Genomic DNA, 16991 nt, shown 5'->3' on the forward strand with positions numbered 1-16991 from the left:
GTGCCCCCAGGCTGACCCCTTATGCAGTGCCCCAGGTTTAAAGTGTCGCTTATGCAGTACCCCTAGGCTGGACCCTTTATGCAGTGCCCCCAGGCTTAAATAGTGCCCCCAGGCTGGCCCCTTATGCAGTGCCCCCAGGCTGGCCCCTTTATGCAGTGCCCCCAGGCTGGCCCCTTTATGCAGTGCCCCCAGGCTGGCCCCTTTATGCAGTGCCCCCAGGCTGGCCCCTTTATGCAGTGCCCCCAGGCTGGCCCCTTTATGCAGTGCCCCCAGGCTGGCCCCTTTATGCAGTGCCCCCAGGCTTAAATAGTGCCCCCAGACTGGTCCTGGTCCCGGCACTTACATTTTACTTGCTGGCCGCTCGCTGCTGCCTCGCGCTGACTGGATCTAACTAGATCCAGCAGGCGAGCGGGGCAGGCTCCTCCGTCACGTCAGTGCATCACTGGGAACGCTGGCCTCTAAAGTGATCGGAGGCTTCTTTAGTTGCGTTCCACAAAGGGGGACAGCGGGGGTCAACGGGGAAAAGTGCCGGGCGGCAGTATGTTTCTGCTGGGTGATGCGCCCGCAGAAAACAGCCGGGCAAGAACACTGCCATCAATGGATCGCTCACCATCTGACGGTCAGTGAATCGTTTCACCACTGGACCATCACTGGATCACCATCGGACTGTCAGTGGATCGCTGCAACACTGGACCATCACTGGATCACCATCGGACTGTCAGTGGATCGCTGCACCACTGGACCATCACTGGATCACCATCGGACTGTCAGTGGATCGCTGCACCACTGGACCATCAGTGGATCACCATCGCACTGTCAGTGGATCGCTGCTCCCTGGATCATCATTGGATCGCCGCGGCCTCACCATTGAACTGCCAGGGGATTTGGACTATATATTGTGAAAGCTACTCCCGTTGTACAGACACCACTGACATCAGGCTGATAATTTGGCAAGGGTTCGACCATTCCCTTTGTATTCATACAGTGCCCGTGATCCCCTCCCCCCTCAAGCAGCAAGCAGGGTGAGCGTCTCTAACAAATGACACTTACCAGCAGACAGTGCCAGTAATTAGTAGACACAAAGGGGGGAATTCATTGCCGTGATGCCCGGTAGCGCATATATCAGCCAAATACGGTTAGCCCTGGCATCTCAAGCTTTCCTGCGCTCCACTAACAGGTGGGAGGTAAACTTGTGATGTAGGGGGATGTGATTTGTCATTCCGGTACAGTGAATCATGCCCATCTCAATGAATTGAATCCCCCCCCCCAAAGACTCACAGTATTGCACATCAGCAAGTAATTTATATATTACAAATATAATGTTGATAGCAATAAGAGCTATGCATTCCACCATGGTACGCGGTCATAGGGGTTTTATGTAATAGCTGCGAGATGCAGACAGGGGTGAGATTCCCGCGAGTCTGGCTGCATTTTCAATGATTGCTGCTTTATAAATACAGCCCGACTCTCAGGAATCTCACAGGCTAGAACATAAACCCCATAGGGAGTTTTGTGACACACGTCGTAGTGTTAATTCTAGCACCCTGCACCTGTCACAACCTGTGCAGTTCTACTTTCCTATCTGGGGGTGTTGCTCTCTGCTCTGGTGTTTCTAGCACACTCCGCTGATGCAAAACACTGAGCTACAGACTAGAGTGTGCGAGAAGCACCAGAGCAGAGGGACACCCCAGGCAGGAAAGAGGAACTGCATGAGTTGTGACAGGTGCAGGGTGCTAGTATGAACACTACAAGTGGATGGGGTTTATTTGTTGGGTATATATGGCAGGATATTGGGCCTGATTCACTACGCATCTATTGCGAACGCAGCTGCGATTACGCCCTCAGGTCTGCTGTGAAAATATGCTAATGAATGCAGTCGCAAAGCCGTCGTACAGCCATGTAGAGACGCCCACTAGCGCTATCTCACATCCGAAAGACCTAGCAGTCCTGCGTATACATCGGGAACATCGAGTGACATCGGCCCCTCACGCAGAATTACAGCAAGTTTGACCTGTCTCCGAAATTGCCTCGTCGCACACAGTGGGTACTCAAGCTACCTATGCCAACGCAGTGGCTAATAAATGTACACCCAAATAACAGCGTTCCAGTGGACAGGAGCGCCTGTGTTTTTAGGACCAATCCTCCGTCACCACCCCCCAACGCTGACCTCCCGTCACTCACTCTGCGATGGCTTTGTATCTGCGTGAGTGATCGCAGTGCGATCGCAATACTAAGTCACGCACGCGCATTGCGGTGCATACGCATGCACAGTACGCACCATCGACCGATCTGCGTACGCAGTTGCAATCCGTGATGAATCAGGCCCTAGGCAGAGAGGAGAGCTGATAGTTAATGCTGTAGGCAACGCGTAGCTGGATACGTTTTGCAGATTTTTCTCTAGTCTCATTGCCTTTTTTAGAAGAATGTATAATTGATATCATCTACTGTGACATACAGAACACATCTCAGTTCCCATGGAGTGACAACATCAACATCACACTGACATTCAAAAGCACAAAAAGACCAGAAAACTATTTTTCTTAAACATACTTTCCAGGAATATAGCTGTGGCTTCCATACGAAGATCTGTTCAGTCATTTACAAGCGGAAACATAAAATTGCAGGACATATAACTGACATACCTAATGATATCCATAATATACTTGTGGACACCTTCAAAAGCCAGGTAAAATCTTGTTAGAATTTCTATGTTGTTTTCCCGGAATTCCTCGTCCAGATCCTGAAGCTCCGGCTTGGCCTCCAACCTCCCCTCCCAGTTCTCAGGGCCCTGTGGAGACAAACTACATTAAAGTGTGCCCTGTGCAGGTCTAATGGTGCATACACACGGTCAGATTTGTCAGATGAACGATTTGACCAGCGATTTTTGACTGCATTAAAATGAATGGAATCGTCCACATCTGACTGCAAACACATCAGATGTCAGATATCGTTATCTGACCATCGGGAACGGGTATCTTTCATCGTTCAGACATGTCAGATTTTCCTACAGATATGAAGGATTGAACGATTTTTTAAATAGTTATCGTTCAGATCTGAAGAAAAATCTGACCATGTGTATGCACCATTAAGCTGCATACACACATAACGATTTTGTTGCCAACGATTTTATGAATGATTTTCTGTCAGATTTTTTTTAAAGTGCAATGAACGATTTTTTGAACTACAAAACGATTTTTGTAACTTCCCTTAATGAAAATCGTTCAGTTGGTCAGTCAGAATAAACTACTAAGGGGAACGCTCATGAACGATAATCGTTCGTTATAACTCAGAAACTTAACGATTTTTTCAACGATTGAACGATAACAATGTCATTATAGTTAAATCGGTCAAAAAATCGTTACGTGTGTATGCACCTTTAGTATCACCCAGGTTCCATGATGGAGACAAAGCACCCGTGTGACCTCTCACAGGATCACTACTCTCTGTTGTCAAGGGATTACGAGGACCCAGCACAGCAAATCATTTCCAATTAAGCATTGATGACTGTATCTGACCATGACGCATATATGAAATGCCTACGTAGACAGCATCAACCTGTTCAGCTTTTGTTCAACTGCATTCTGGGAATTGTAGTCCCACAGTCATGATGGTTTAGAGCATATGTTTAGAAAACTCTATAGTGCCAATATTTTTCATTGTAGCAATTTTCGTTTCACTTTTACAGTACAGAATATTGCAAAGATCTTTGTCAATTCATATCCCTTTTCCACTGCTGCCAAAATGTCCTTCCTAGGTTTCGGGCAGGGTTTTACACGGGAAAGACCTGGGTAAGGCTCAGTGAAACAGGTATCCCATGTCATCTGGCCAAGGACCCATTTACAGCATAGGGAGGACTGCATTCCCGGTGAGAATATGACATCTCCAAACACCTGCCGAGGTAAGCCCCAGCAATATCCTGGGTCCAGCCTGCGGTGTAAACGGGGTTCAATCCGCTGTGACATGGCTTGAAACCAGTGTTCAGCGTCTTGGGCTGGACCCAGGATTTGGTGGTAAAGAGGTATACATGACACGTTACTTCTTAATACATAACAGAGATTCTAATATGTCATTTCTCATTAACTTTGTACCCTGCTCATGTGCTTAAGTCTATCATACATAATCTAATTTGCTTTTGTGCATAATTACGCTAGCATGGATCAGGGTTAGTCTGAAGATAAGGTGCTAGTGATAGAGGTGTCTGGGCTCAATTCAATTCAGCGCGATGCCGAATAACCCTGGGAGGAAGCTCCCGGAGCTATTCAATTCGGTGCGCTGTTTCATTCGACTCAAGGATTTCTTCTTGCACCCCCCTGAGAAGAAATCCGACAAAAGTGCCGGCCGCTGTTTTCCTGCTTAGCGCGGTGCTAACAGCCGCGCGGCCGACACTTTCGTCAGAGAATGTCGGTTTACGTGACTAAACACTTGTGTTAAGTCGCGATAACCAGCATTTTCAGACTTAACTGCCAAATGTCAGAACAAACAGCGCGGCGAAGTCAACCGAGGCCTAAGATGCATTATTTTGAATTAGTTTAGCAGATTCAGTTTATTCAACTTTCTAACTGCACATTTGTGGGTTCGCTCTTTAATTTTAAACCGTAGTGTTATTCTCACTCAGATATAAGACCGCACTAAATTGTTACTTGTCTAAGTGGTACACTAATAAAATGAAGACCACGTTCCTGTGCCAATCGAGTTTCTACTGTAAACTAGTCCTTTCTGGTGTAATTCCCATACTTCAGCCTGTGCTCTCTCAGGGTAAACACATTCTCATTCATATTTCTATACATGGTAGCGCACAGCTTATTGCCCACACGCGTTTCGCCAAGGTTAAAGGTAACGAACTGCATAAAAATTAAATATTTCTGTCTAAAATTATATAGAATAGATACAGAACATAAAATCAGGAGGCAAATCATCTACCCGCTTACCTTGAAGTAACTGAAATCATATATGATCTCTCCATATTTCTGCTGCTCGGCCTTATCCTTAAGTCTGAAGACAGCGGGCACAAACTCGGAGAGTCTCAGCAGCTCAGCAATAATAGCGTTACCCCGAGAGACAATGCGCAGGATGGCCTGTCCACAAAGGTTGTTCTCTGCCAGAAAGTCAACCATGTTTATTCACTTTCTGCAGCTGGACCACGCATCTAAACACAAAGAACACAACATTCACAAATGTTACAGCAATAAAAATAGGAGCGAAAAAAAAAATAACAGTAGTAAAGAATAATTTTCATCCTAATCTGTACAATAAGGCACCAATGCAGAAGTGAAAACAAGCCATCCATAACTGTATGCATAGAACTTAATGTAGATATTTGCCTATATGTGCCCAGACTACCCCATTCGTACCCTTAGTTTCATAACCATCATCAGCCCTATGCCTGGGTAAAAGATGCAACTAAAAAAAAGGTGTAACCACAAGTCTGCCCAGCCTGAAATTACGTTGATCGGTCCAAACTAAACATAGCCGGTGTTCGAATGCCCCTTCAGTCACGTGACGGGGTTACACACGCCTGGGCGCGGTGCATACGTAGCGTGAAAACACGCAAGATTTATCCGTGAAACTGACTTGTGCATGAATCTGCATCAGACCCTGGGCAATAAGTGACCCACCAGCTGTTGTAGAACTACAAATCCCAGCATGTCCTGCCACAGTTTTTCTATGTTGGAACTGTAGCAGGGCATGCTAGTATGTGTAGTTCTACAACAGCTGGAGGGCCGCTTACTGCCCACGCCTAAGTGCTTACTGTTACATTGTGCTAGTTGGTTGCAGATATCTGTCACTAAGAAGGAAATGTGGATTTCTGTTTTATCCTATAAGTTCTGCTGTCACAATTCACTCAATTTGCCCAACACACCACGTGCCCTTACTGTAACTGCGCCTGGCTACACAATATGAAAAGCGTCATTCACAAGAGAATGTACACAGATCATTTCACAAAGCAATATACAGTATGGAGAATTAGATCAACATCACACGGACGGCCGGACGCTAGAAGATAAATCAGCTGCATAGAGCAGAGGTAGAGCGATAAAGCCCCAACATATTACGCTGCACTGTACATTCTGGGGACTATGGGCCTGATTCAGAGCCGGACGCTATTTGCGGTCGTTTGTTCCGAAAAAAGGGGTGGCTATTCAAATGAACCGTTCGCTCTTTGCGGTCTGTTCACGCCTCTATGTCTGAACGAGCGAACAAAACTTGCGGTCGTTTTTTGATAACTACGCCCCCTGGCCGCTCGCATCCTACGTCATGTCCGCTATTTATTAGATTAATCGAGTACATCGACCAGCGTATGAACTGCTCGCTATTCTTGTGGTTGGTTTTTCCTACCACAATCTTGCGAGCAGTTCTGACTATAAAATAACCCAGTGACGTGGTCAGTGACGCTGCTGTATTAATTATGCACACCCATAAAACGCCCGTTTTGACCTTTAAGCACGCCTGCGTTCGGATCTCCACTCCCCGTTTTCAAGCACCTTCCCCTGTTACCAACCACATACGCCTCATCCTGTCACTCAAATTAGCAGGCATTCGCTATTTAGCGAACAAACGATTTTCGGCCGCACTGACTGGTTCGCGCATGCGTATTACGATCCGTACGCATGCGCAGTTGGGCAAACATGGCTCGGAACGAACGAGCGGCCGCTTACGAGCGGCTCTGAATCAGGGCCTATGATAGAAGTAAATAACATGCACGGACATGAAACAGAAGGTGCAGATAACAGCACTAATAAGCCTGCATTCCTCTGCCTTCCTTTAATTGCTGCCTAATACTATACGTAGGCATAGAGTAGATGAATATACCAGGTGGTTACAGCTATAGGCTCTGTAGCAATTCTCATTTCTATATAAAACTAATCTAGGACCTTATTTATCAGTGAGTTTTATCATTCATAGGGCGAGATGTACTAAGCAGCGCATCTGCAAAGCGCTACATCCTGCCTCTTATGGGGTACATATGGCGGTTGATTACGGTGGTATGTACTTAGAAATGCGATTTAAATCGCAAAGGGCAGTTCTCCCGATAAGAGCTGTTCTTTGCGATTTAAGTCTCTCTGGAGTCCTCCTGCGCAGAAGGACATGCACGCCGTAGGGGGGGGGGGGGGAAGAGAAGAGAGGGATCTGATTGGATCCCTCTCAGGGGGGAGTCCTAAAAAGAAGCCCACAGGCTTCTATTGGCTAATGTCACCTGAAAATGGTGTAACCCCCTGGGACGAAGCACCAGAATGGCTTAGTACATATAGGAAAAGCGCAAAAAAACCCAAAAACTGCATTTTCTTGGGGTTTATCACATTTTTCAGTTTAGTACATCCCGCCTACAACGAGTGCTATAACTCGCTGCGTATAATAATGGTGCTCCATCCAATCAGCTTCCAACTGTCATCAGTTTGATAAATGCCAGCTGGGAGCTGATTGGGTATTCAATCGGGAAACCGGCTGACGTAAGCCCGACAGCCGGCTTCCCGATTGCTTTATCCCGGCGAGGGTTAAATGACAGGCGTCTAAATCTAGACATCTGTAATTTTTCCGACGCCGGAAGACCGGCACCTGGCATCCCGATCGAAGGGATGCCGGGCGCCGTGAGCAGATAGCCGCGGGAGGGAGGTTTAGGGCACCCGGGAGGGACTTAGGGTTAGGCAGGAGGGTTAGGCTAGGGGAAGGGGGGGTTAGGATTAGGCAACCCAGTGGGGGAGGTTAGGGTTAGGCACCCCCCGGGGGACTTAGGGTCAGGCAGCAGGGAAGGGGGGGGTTATTTTAGGCACTTAGAGGGGGGATTAGAGTTAGGCACTGGGGGGGAGGTTAGGGTTAGGCATCCCTAAGGAGGGTTAGGGTTAGGGGGGTTAGGTTAGTTTGTACTTACCTAGGGACGATCGGGATTTCGCTGCCGCTGCCGGGATCTCTGCATCTGTCGGACTGACGCTGCTGGGAATCGAACTGCCGGCCATGCATCAGCCGGTATTTCATACCGATTCCGCTGATTGGCTGGAGCACTATTTATCATACACAATGAGTTTTATCACTCATTATGAATGATAAAACTTGTTGATAAATGAGCCCCTTATTTCTCTTAGGTAGCAGGTGTTGCCTGTATTGGATGAGGGGTCATATAGGAAGGGAGAGCTGACCCTGATCAGGAACAGGGGCCCCTGTGTTATCTGTATTAGGAGAGAGGTGACCCTGATCAGGAACAGGGGCCCCTGTGTTATCTGTATTAGGAGAGGTGACCCTGATCAGGAACAGGGGCCCCTGTGTTATCTGTATTAGGAGAGAGGTGACCCTGATCAGGAGGACAAGGTGTTACCTGTATTGGGGGCTGATTCCTCAGCAGCAGCAGCAGCGCTCTGTCCCAGGCAGGAAGCCCCCAGCAGTCAGCACCCCCGTCACATGACCCCGCTGTCATGTGACCATCCCGGCCCCGCTGATGACAGCCCTGCGCGCCAGCCGCTGCCATGGTAACAGCCACATGGCGGCCTGCTGAGGGGGAGAATCCCGCCGCTGGAGCAGTGTCACAGCACGCCGAGACCCAGGTAGGAAGGAGCTGCAGCATGCGGGAAGGAGCCACTCGCCGCGCCTGTGACAGAGCATGGGGGAGGCCTCTTTTGTTATTATTTGTGATGTTAGGAAACATTGGGAGGTCACTTCCTGATTACAACAGCTGTCTGTTATTATTATTATTATTATTATTATTATTATGTTCTGTACATGCCTGCTTGCTAGATACATGGGACCTATGGTAGGCTTCCTTATGTGCTTTTCAACTATTATTATATTATTTCTTATATAGCACCAATACTGCTATGTACAGAGACTATTATATCATTGGGGCAGCACATCTGGCGTAGTGGTCAGCATTACTGAAGTCCTCACGAGTTCAGTTCATGTCCAAGGCACTATCTGGATGGAGTTTGTATGTTCTCTCTGTGCTTGTGTGGGTTTCCTTCTGGTGCTCCTGTTTCCACCCATGCTCCAAAAACATACTGGTAGGTTAATTGGCTTCTGTCAAGAAATTTAAACCTAGGACCTGATGCAGACTTGTACGTATTACGCGTAGCTGCAGCTGCTGTGTGTAAGGGGGCGATGTGCTAAGCGTTAGAGAGAGATAAAGGGCCTGATTCAGACCCACTCGCAAGCGGGTCGATGGTGCCCTAGTGCGCATGCGCACGACGGAGGCTGCTCCGTCATGCGCGAGACCCGGCTAGCGACAGGGAAGCCGTCGCTCTGGGTCTCGTCCCAAAGGGGGTGTGCTGTTGATGTTGATTGACAGCACGCCCCCTTTGGTGGGCGTGGCTGCCAGACGGAGGCGTTCCCGTGGGAACGCCTACCGTCTGGGTCCGGCCCCACTGACATCACTAGTGATGTCAGTGGGAGTGAAATCACTCCAGGGCTTGTAGTCACCGAGACCCTACCGCAGGGTCTCGTCGCAAGCCCGATGGTCTTAGGCCACTCCAAGTTTAGGTAGGAGGGCCCTGATTCAGAACGTCCGGCTCTGAATCAGGCCCAAAGTACCAACCAATCGGCTCCTAGCTGTTATTTTACAGGCTGTGTTTGAGAAATGACAGGAGCTGATTGGCTGCTACTTTATCTCTCTCCAAGGCTTAGTACATCTCCCCCTAAATATGCTATCGCTGTGTTAATAGAAACCTTCTGTTTGACCCGCTGCTGCATCCGGGTACTTTGCATCGGATTGTTAGTGAGAACAGGTTACTCAGAATGGCTATCTCACATCCGTAGCCGAGGCCAGTAAACGGGGGTGTCACGCCCCCTGTTTTCAGGGACGCTGCCCAGTGCCACCCCCTCTCAGCTCCCAAACAGCTGCAGCCTGTCAATCAGGCTGCAACTTAGGGGGCACTGTGTGCGACGACGCAGGACCCCTTCTGCACATGCCTTTGGAGTTGTGTGCAAAACATCAGGATTGCGCACAACTCTGAATCAGGCTCCTAGTGTGTGTATAGTGTCCACTCTAGGCCGGTGCTGGGCAGGGCGCCAGACCTAGAGAAAGGGCACGTGTGTGTGTGGCAAGGCGTTGCCAAGGAAAAAGGGGCGTGTCTTTAAGATGCATCCCCTTTTTGTCACTCTTGACAAAAGTGCCTGGCACTTATGGACATGCTGGGCTGCCCTCAAGCACTGCTATCATTGTGACTGGATGCTGGGCATGGCATCCATTCACTGGCGGTGACCGCTACACCGCAGTTTTTCCCCACCTGCGGGACACTGCGACTCGCGGATGAGGACGGCACCCGCAGGCTAATTCAGCGGGAAACAACCTATGTGTATGTGAAACAGCCTAGCGGGAACGCTATGTGTACATGTGGTAAGGAACATATATTGTGAACTCCGTCCCGTAATATCTGCGCTATAAAAATAACCATAAACAAATACGTTCTATCTCCTTCATGTGCTCCGGCTTCCAATGCTTCAACAGACCGGGACAAGTTTGCGTCCAGGTGAGAAAGGAAAGCTCTGTAGTGCCAGCCCTGGTTAAGTATAGCGTAGGGCCAGGCTGACCCAGCAAATTCTGGGCCCAAATTACTAGTATATAATCTTAGGCTCCAGTCTCAGCAGCAGCAAGTAAATCTATTAGTATGTTTTTGGACTGTTCGAGGAAACCCATGCAAACACAACGTAGAACATACAAACCCCACACAGATAGAGGGAAGCAATCGGGAAGCCGACTGCCTATATACCGGCAGCCGGCTTCCCGACTGTCTTATCCCGGCAAGGGTGAAATGTAGACGCCCGCATTTCCCCGACGCCGGGAACCGGCGCCCGGCATCACGATCGTAGTGATGCCGGGCGCCGCGAGCGGACAGCCGCGGAGGGGGGGGAGGGTTAGGTTTAGGGCTCCCCGGGGGGGACTTAGGGTTAGGCACCCCCCCGGGAGGGTTAGGGTTAGGCTAGGGGGAGGGAGGGTTAGGGTTAGGCACCCCCCCGGGGGACTTAGGTTTAGGCAGCGGGGAAGGGGGTGGTTAGGGTTAGGCACTTGGGGGGGAAGTTAGGGTTAGGCACCCCTAAGGAGGGTTAGGGGGGTTAGGTTAGTGGATACTTACCTATCCACGATCGGGATTTCCAGCGCTGTCGGGCTTCCTCTGCGTCGCACTCTGCTCCTGTCGGGCTGCCGCTGACGGGAATCGAACCGCCGGCCGTATATCATACCCATTCCCAGATAGAGGCCTGGCTGGAAATAGAACCTATGACTGAGCCAGCAGTAATAACCGCTGTGCTATGTCCTTCTGTCATTTCGGTGCGGTGTTGTTGGACCGTGATAAGATGTGATGCGGCTCTCTCCGTACAATATTATTATTATTAGTGTGTAATGCTCTACCTGGCCCTTTCACACAGCACAGTAACCTGGGTTATTACAGCAAGTATGAAAGGGGTATGAGTGAGTGTCATTCAGTGGGGGATAGTATAGGTGGGAATTTACTGTATATGTAATGCAGAGGTGCATCATTTCTTAGTGCAGTGGTTCTTAAACTCCGTCCTTGGGACACCAAACAGATTTCACTATTTCCACGTCACCCTCCAGGTGCACAGGTTTATTCATTACTAACTGACACATTTTAAAAGATCCACAGGTTATTTCACTCGTCCTCCAGGTCTCCTCACAGGATCCTGAGGACCGAGTTGGAGAACCTGTGTCCTAGAGCAGAGGTGCCCAAAGTCCGCCATTAAAGTCAAGAGTTTTAAGGATATCCATGCTTGAGTCCAGATGGTTAAATCAAATTGACTGAGGTACTATTTAAGTCACCTTTGCTCAAGCATGGATATCCTTAAAATGTGGACTGTATTTTGGTGACTTTGGGAACCTCTGTCTCTGTCTAGAGTAACATAAATTAGCTGCTCTGCCTGATAAGACAATGCCCTGCATGTTATACTGTCCAGACTAACATGAAGCTGGGAGAAATTGTGTGACTCTGTATGCGACAGAATTGTCATTAAGGGGGTAGGTGGATCCGGTAGTGACATACAGAAGTTTCCGAGGTCGGCAGTGTGAGCTCTTTAGTGTCTTGCTGTATAAGGGCCTGATTCAGAGCCGGTCGCTCTGACCAGAGCGCACGCTCTGAATCAGGGCCCTCCTCCATTAAAATGGAGCGTCCTCCTGGACGCTCGTATAGCTGTGGGTGACCACCCACAGCATATACGAGCGTACAAAAAGATGGTCGCGATGGTCTTGACCATCGCGACCATCGGACTTGCGACGGAAGCCCTGCGGTAGGGTTTCCCAGCCACAAGTTCTGGAGTGATTTTGGCTCTATCAGAGCCAAAATCACTCCCACTGACATCACTAGTGATGTCAGTGGGGCCGGCTTCAGACGGTAGGCGTTCCCAACGCCTCCGTCTGGCAGGCACGCCCACCAAAGGGGGCGTGCTGTCACTCACCATCGACAGCACGCCCCCTTTGGTGCGAGACCCGGAGCGTCAGCTTGGCTGTCGCAGTCCGGGTCTCGCGCATGCGCACGACGGAGCTCCCACCGTCGTGTGCATGCACAGTGGGGAACATCGACCCACTTGCGAGCGTACTGCCCCTTATCAACAAGGAGCCAAGCTGCTCGGTTCACCCGCCCCTCTTCTATTTCTTTTTTTTCTTACCAGAAGGGGGCAGTGTGAAGTGCAGCGGATATATGGCAAGACTGCTGTGACAGGTTCCTAGAGTATATAGCATTCCCACTAGGCTGTTTTAGCAGGGCGCCACATCCTGTCCAATTTCAAAACGGGAAAATGCTCCCTGCCCTTATGATGGCGCCCTGCTGGTTGCCGTCTCTGCCCGTGGGCCACCGTGTCCTGCGGGTGGAAAATAGTTGTGGTGCAGCGCTCACCACCGGTGAATTGATGCCGCATTTTTTCACAGTGAGTGGAGAGCTTGGGGGCAGCCCAGCATGTCCGTAAGTGCCGGACACGCCCCCAAGAGCGATAAAAAGGGGTGTACCTTAAGGACATGCCCCCTGTTCTTGTGGCACCGCCCCCTTTTCGGCCCTGCCCCGCTCCGGACCTAGAGTGATCACTAACTATAGAACACGCAGTAAATATGACAAGTATTTCCAAATGATGTGTTTTTTTGGGGTTTTTTTTACTAGGGAAAAGACATGGCTGGTCGTGCTGCCTCATCAATCTCCTTCTCCTCTGTGGATACGTCCCTCTCATCCCTGAAGGACTGCCAAGCGTATATAGACACAGGGATGGACATTACAACAGGAGTGGCCTTAGATCTTCTTCAGACAGGCTGTAAGTGGTTTGTTTTTTGTCATTCCTCCCTGAATCTTATATTCCTAATGTTTTAATCCAAGTTGATAAACATCAGGCAAATTGTAGCGATCACATCATGTCTAATCTCTGCCCTCTAGATAATATTGTATGTAACAGCCACTCCCTGTGATTTTTATTGCTTGTAAAAATGATTGCTGGAGGTAAGGTTATCGGTGCGGCCTGTGCTGCTCTGCTTACACCGCCTCCTGCAGAATTGGCATCTCCAAAAACGTTCAAATGATTACTCTGCCTACATAGAAATACAGCGGATGGGTTTTTGGATCATTCTCATCACTTTAAAACCTGGGACAGTACAGACAGTGACATGACTAGGGGGGTGTGGGATGCATCGGGTGACACCACAATACCTAAGCTGCTCTGCTGTTTTGGTGTCACCCCCCTCGGATGGGGTCACCAGGCGGTGAGCAATGGTGATGCAAGCACGCGGCATCTACCCCATTATGACTAGAACGGTGTTGTGACACCTAGACACGCCCCCTTCACATGCATCAGGGCGGGCGTGGCTTCTTTAGCACAAGGTCACACCCCTTTTCGAGGGCAGACCATAGGAGGGGTGACAGGGTGAGTGCAGCACACGGGGTATCACCAAACCCAATGACGTCACTAAGTACAGACAGGTATTTATCACACGTGTAGGTGGGAGGGGTGGATTTAGTGGAGGATGTACCAATCACACCTTTCCTTATGTGCAGGGAACTGTTCCATTCCAAGAGGGGCATTAGCCTGGTCTGAGTAGATATGTGTAGGTGGAATATAGGAGACGACTTTTATTTTTACAACATATAACAATTTGTACTCTTGGTGAAATATTACAATAGTTGTGCAATCTAATAATGATACAAATATGGAAATAAAGATTGCTACAAGACTCCTGGGGGTGTACTTACTAAGGTGCAGGTTTTTAGAAGTGGAGATGTTGCCCATAGCAACCAGTCAGATTCTAGCTATTATCTTCTAGAAAGTGTTGAGTAGAATCTGATTGGCTGCCATGGGCAACATCTCCACTTGTATAAACCTGCACGTTAGTAATTATACCCCCCTGGTGTTTGTGATATAAATAAATACTAAATACTCTCTGAGAAGCCTTCGATATAGAGTTTTGTTGGAGCTATTATCAATGTTTTGGTCACTGTAACATGTATATCCCCCTGCACCTATTAGAATGATTCCTCAATATGTTCCCGAGAGCTTATGATTCAAAGGATATTATTCTGTGACATTAAGTACCCAACAATTCATAGTAAATCATACAGGCAGAAGTATAAGACTTTCTTATATAGTTGTACATGGAAATCCTTTCTAGTATAGTTTGTGGCTTGTCAAATTCTGAAACCACGTGAGTATCCAATGATGCACCAACCTATCCTTGTGAACAAATAGTACAGAAAAACAACCTGCAATGTTTGTTAGTCATATCAGAGTGATTAGATATACAATGATTAGATATACAATCAGAGTTAAGTAACAGGAAAAAGCAAGTGCAGTTGTCAGTAGTAACCGCATGTGGTCCAGGGAAATCAGATATACAGTATGCCAAGGTTCAAAGGATGATGCTGTATATATTTGAAGTGCCAATTAAAGCCAGATAAGTCACATAAAACTTCCTCTTATAGCAACCCTGATAAACAGAGATTATTCACGGCCTAGCAGATCACCTACACACATCTGAGTATTGTATAGTGCATCATTCTAGTTAATCATGTAATCGGTGGCTTGGTAAATATGTACCCCCTCCATTGTATATAGGCACGTTGGTAGATTTAAATCCTCACCACTGGTGTGGCCTGATGGCTGAGTTTGGGAATACCTCATTTAGTAATTGTGTCTGGAGTTTAAACGCAAGAGATTTGTCAGCCTTTAAATCAGGGGGTTCCCAAACATTCCTCAAGGCACACTAAAGGCCCCCATACATCAGCAATTGATTGCAGCAATCGTGCCATTGATTGTGTATAAAAATCTTTCCCTTTTTCAGTCGATTATGGCAATCTGCAATCGATTGAATAAGGGAAAGATTTTTATACACAATCAATGGCACGATTGCTGCAATCAATTGCTGATGTATGGGGGCCTTAACAGTCCAAGTTTTAAAGATAGCCATACGTGAGCACAGGTGTCTTAATTAGAACCTCAGATATTTTGATGTAACCATCTGTGCCCTAGCATGGATCTCACTTATGCTTTGAGAACCGAGGTTGGGAAATACTGCTTTAGATGATCGACTTAATGACTTTAGATTATTGAGTAATGAATACACCTGTGCTCCTGCTGGGTGAACTGGAAAACGTGACCTGTGTGGGGTCCTGAGGAACGAGCTTGAGAACTACTATAATAGAGAACACGTCAGATCTTTTACCATATTCCTTACCGTGTCAGTAAGCGGTATCACCACTACCATGTTCCTTACCGTGTCAGTAAGCGGTATCACCACTACCATGTTCCTTATAGTGTCAGTAAGCGGTATCACCACTACCATGTTCCTTACCGTGTCAGTAAGCGGTATCGCCGCTACCATGTTCCTTACCGTGTCAGTAAGCGTTATCGCCGCTACCATGTTCCTTACCGTGTCAGTAAGCGGTATCGCCGCTACCATTTTCCTTACCGTGTCAGTAAGCAACCAGTGGGGCGATGATGACAAATGTGCCCATGGCCCCCTGAGGGCTTAATTCGGCCCATTGAATTAGATCGATAGTTACCCTCTTCTCAGGATGAGGGGATAAAGTACCACAGTCACTAGGAACAGTACAAAATAAAACTTCTGTTCTTCTACTAGGGAAATGCTGTAAGCAGTTTATGCTGACTGCTACCCTGTTCTGTCACTGTCACTCTACATCACAGTGCTGTGCTGTGCAGGCAGCTTCATCACAGTGCTGTGCTGTGCTGTGCAGGCAGCTTCGGCAGAGTGCTGTGCTGTGCAGGCAGCTTCGGCAGAGTGCTGTGCTGTGCAGGCAGCTTCGTCAGAGTGCTGGGATCACTGTCGCAACAGTCGATGGTCGCGATGGCGCCAAGCTGCCTGCCAGCTGAGTAAAGGTGCCCTACTAGACGATTAAATTGAGCGATATTACGATATCATTATCTTTCGGTAATCGTTTTAGACATTTTTTAAACAAATGATTCTCAAACGACGAGCGATGCGCACTCCCACTGGTCGTTTAGACATTTATTATCATACAAATACGTCAGGTTCAACATGTTTGCAGATGATTGAGCCTACACTGAACAACTGCTCGTTCATCACAGACAGAGAAACGACTGCACGATTACAATGTCGTAATCGTGCAGTATTTTGCCTGTCGACTAGTGGATGCGTGCCTTAAGTCTCACTTGCCACTCCCAGAACACAGGGCGTACCCCATTTTCAGGAACGGCAGGCCGACTCCGCCCCCACACCACCCCTTAAATGCCTCTGCCTGTCAAACAGGCAGAGGCACAGAAAGGGCTGCATGCGGTAACGCTGGACCCAATTTGCACATTCGCAGAATGGGTCCTGTACACGCACAAATTCCCGATAATCGGGAATCTGTGTGCACTTGCGTGCGATGCTGAATTAGCCCCTAGTCCTAGATGCGATCTGCGCTTTTTCTGCCTGTCTGTGCCTTGCTAGTTTCGCCTGCTGGGTTTTGTCAGCATTAGATGTAGAAGTCAGCAAAGTGTCTGCACCTCGTCAAGGCACTTTCTACTTCTGTGACCAGAATGCTCTAATTAGTGAAACACGATCGTTT

The 16991-nt window shown here is 48.3% G+C and overlaps 2 protein-coding genes across 3 annotated transcripts in view; one reads left to right on the forward strand and one right to left on the reverse strand.

Moving 5' to 3' along the window:
- The window catches only part of WASHC5 (WASH complex subunit 5), a 63016-nt gene extending 54601 nt beyond the window's left edge, over positions 1–8415 (reverse strand). For both annotated transcript variants that reach the window (XM_088442264.1, XM_088442263.1), the window contains exons 1-3: positions 8309–8415; positions 4929–5146; positions 2643–2788 (exon numbers count right to left, since the gene is read on the reverse strand). In XM_088442264.1, coding sequence (XP_088298390.1) covers positions 2643–2788; positions 4929–5114 — 332 coding nt within the window. In that variant the 5' untranslated portion in view covers positions 5115–5146; positions 8309–8415. The remainder of the gene's footprint in view (positions 1–2642; positions 2789–4928; positions 5147–8308) is intronic.
- NSMCE2 (NSE2 SUMO ligase component of SMC5/6 complex) overlaps positions 8380–16991 on the forward strand; it is a 263255-nt gene continuing 254643 nt past the window's right edge. Inside the window, exons 1-2 of the mRNA XM_088442265.1 lie at positions 8380–8534; positions 13083–13230. Of these exons, the coding sequence (XP_088298391.1) occupies positions 8457–8534; positions 13083–13230 (226 nt within the window). The 5' untranslated portion in view covers positions 8380–8456. The remainder of the gene's footprint in view (positions 8535–13082; positions 13231–16991) is intronic.

This window comes from Taudactylus pleione, unplaced genomic scaffold (assembly GCF_031769625.1).
Source record: "Taudactylus pleione unplaced genomic scaffold, aTauple2 ptg000306l, whole genome shotgun sequence".
Classification (NCBI taxonomy): Eukaryota; Metazoa; Chordata; class Amphibia; order Anura; family Myobatrachidae; genus Taudactylus; species Taudactylus pleione.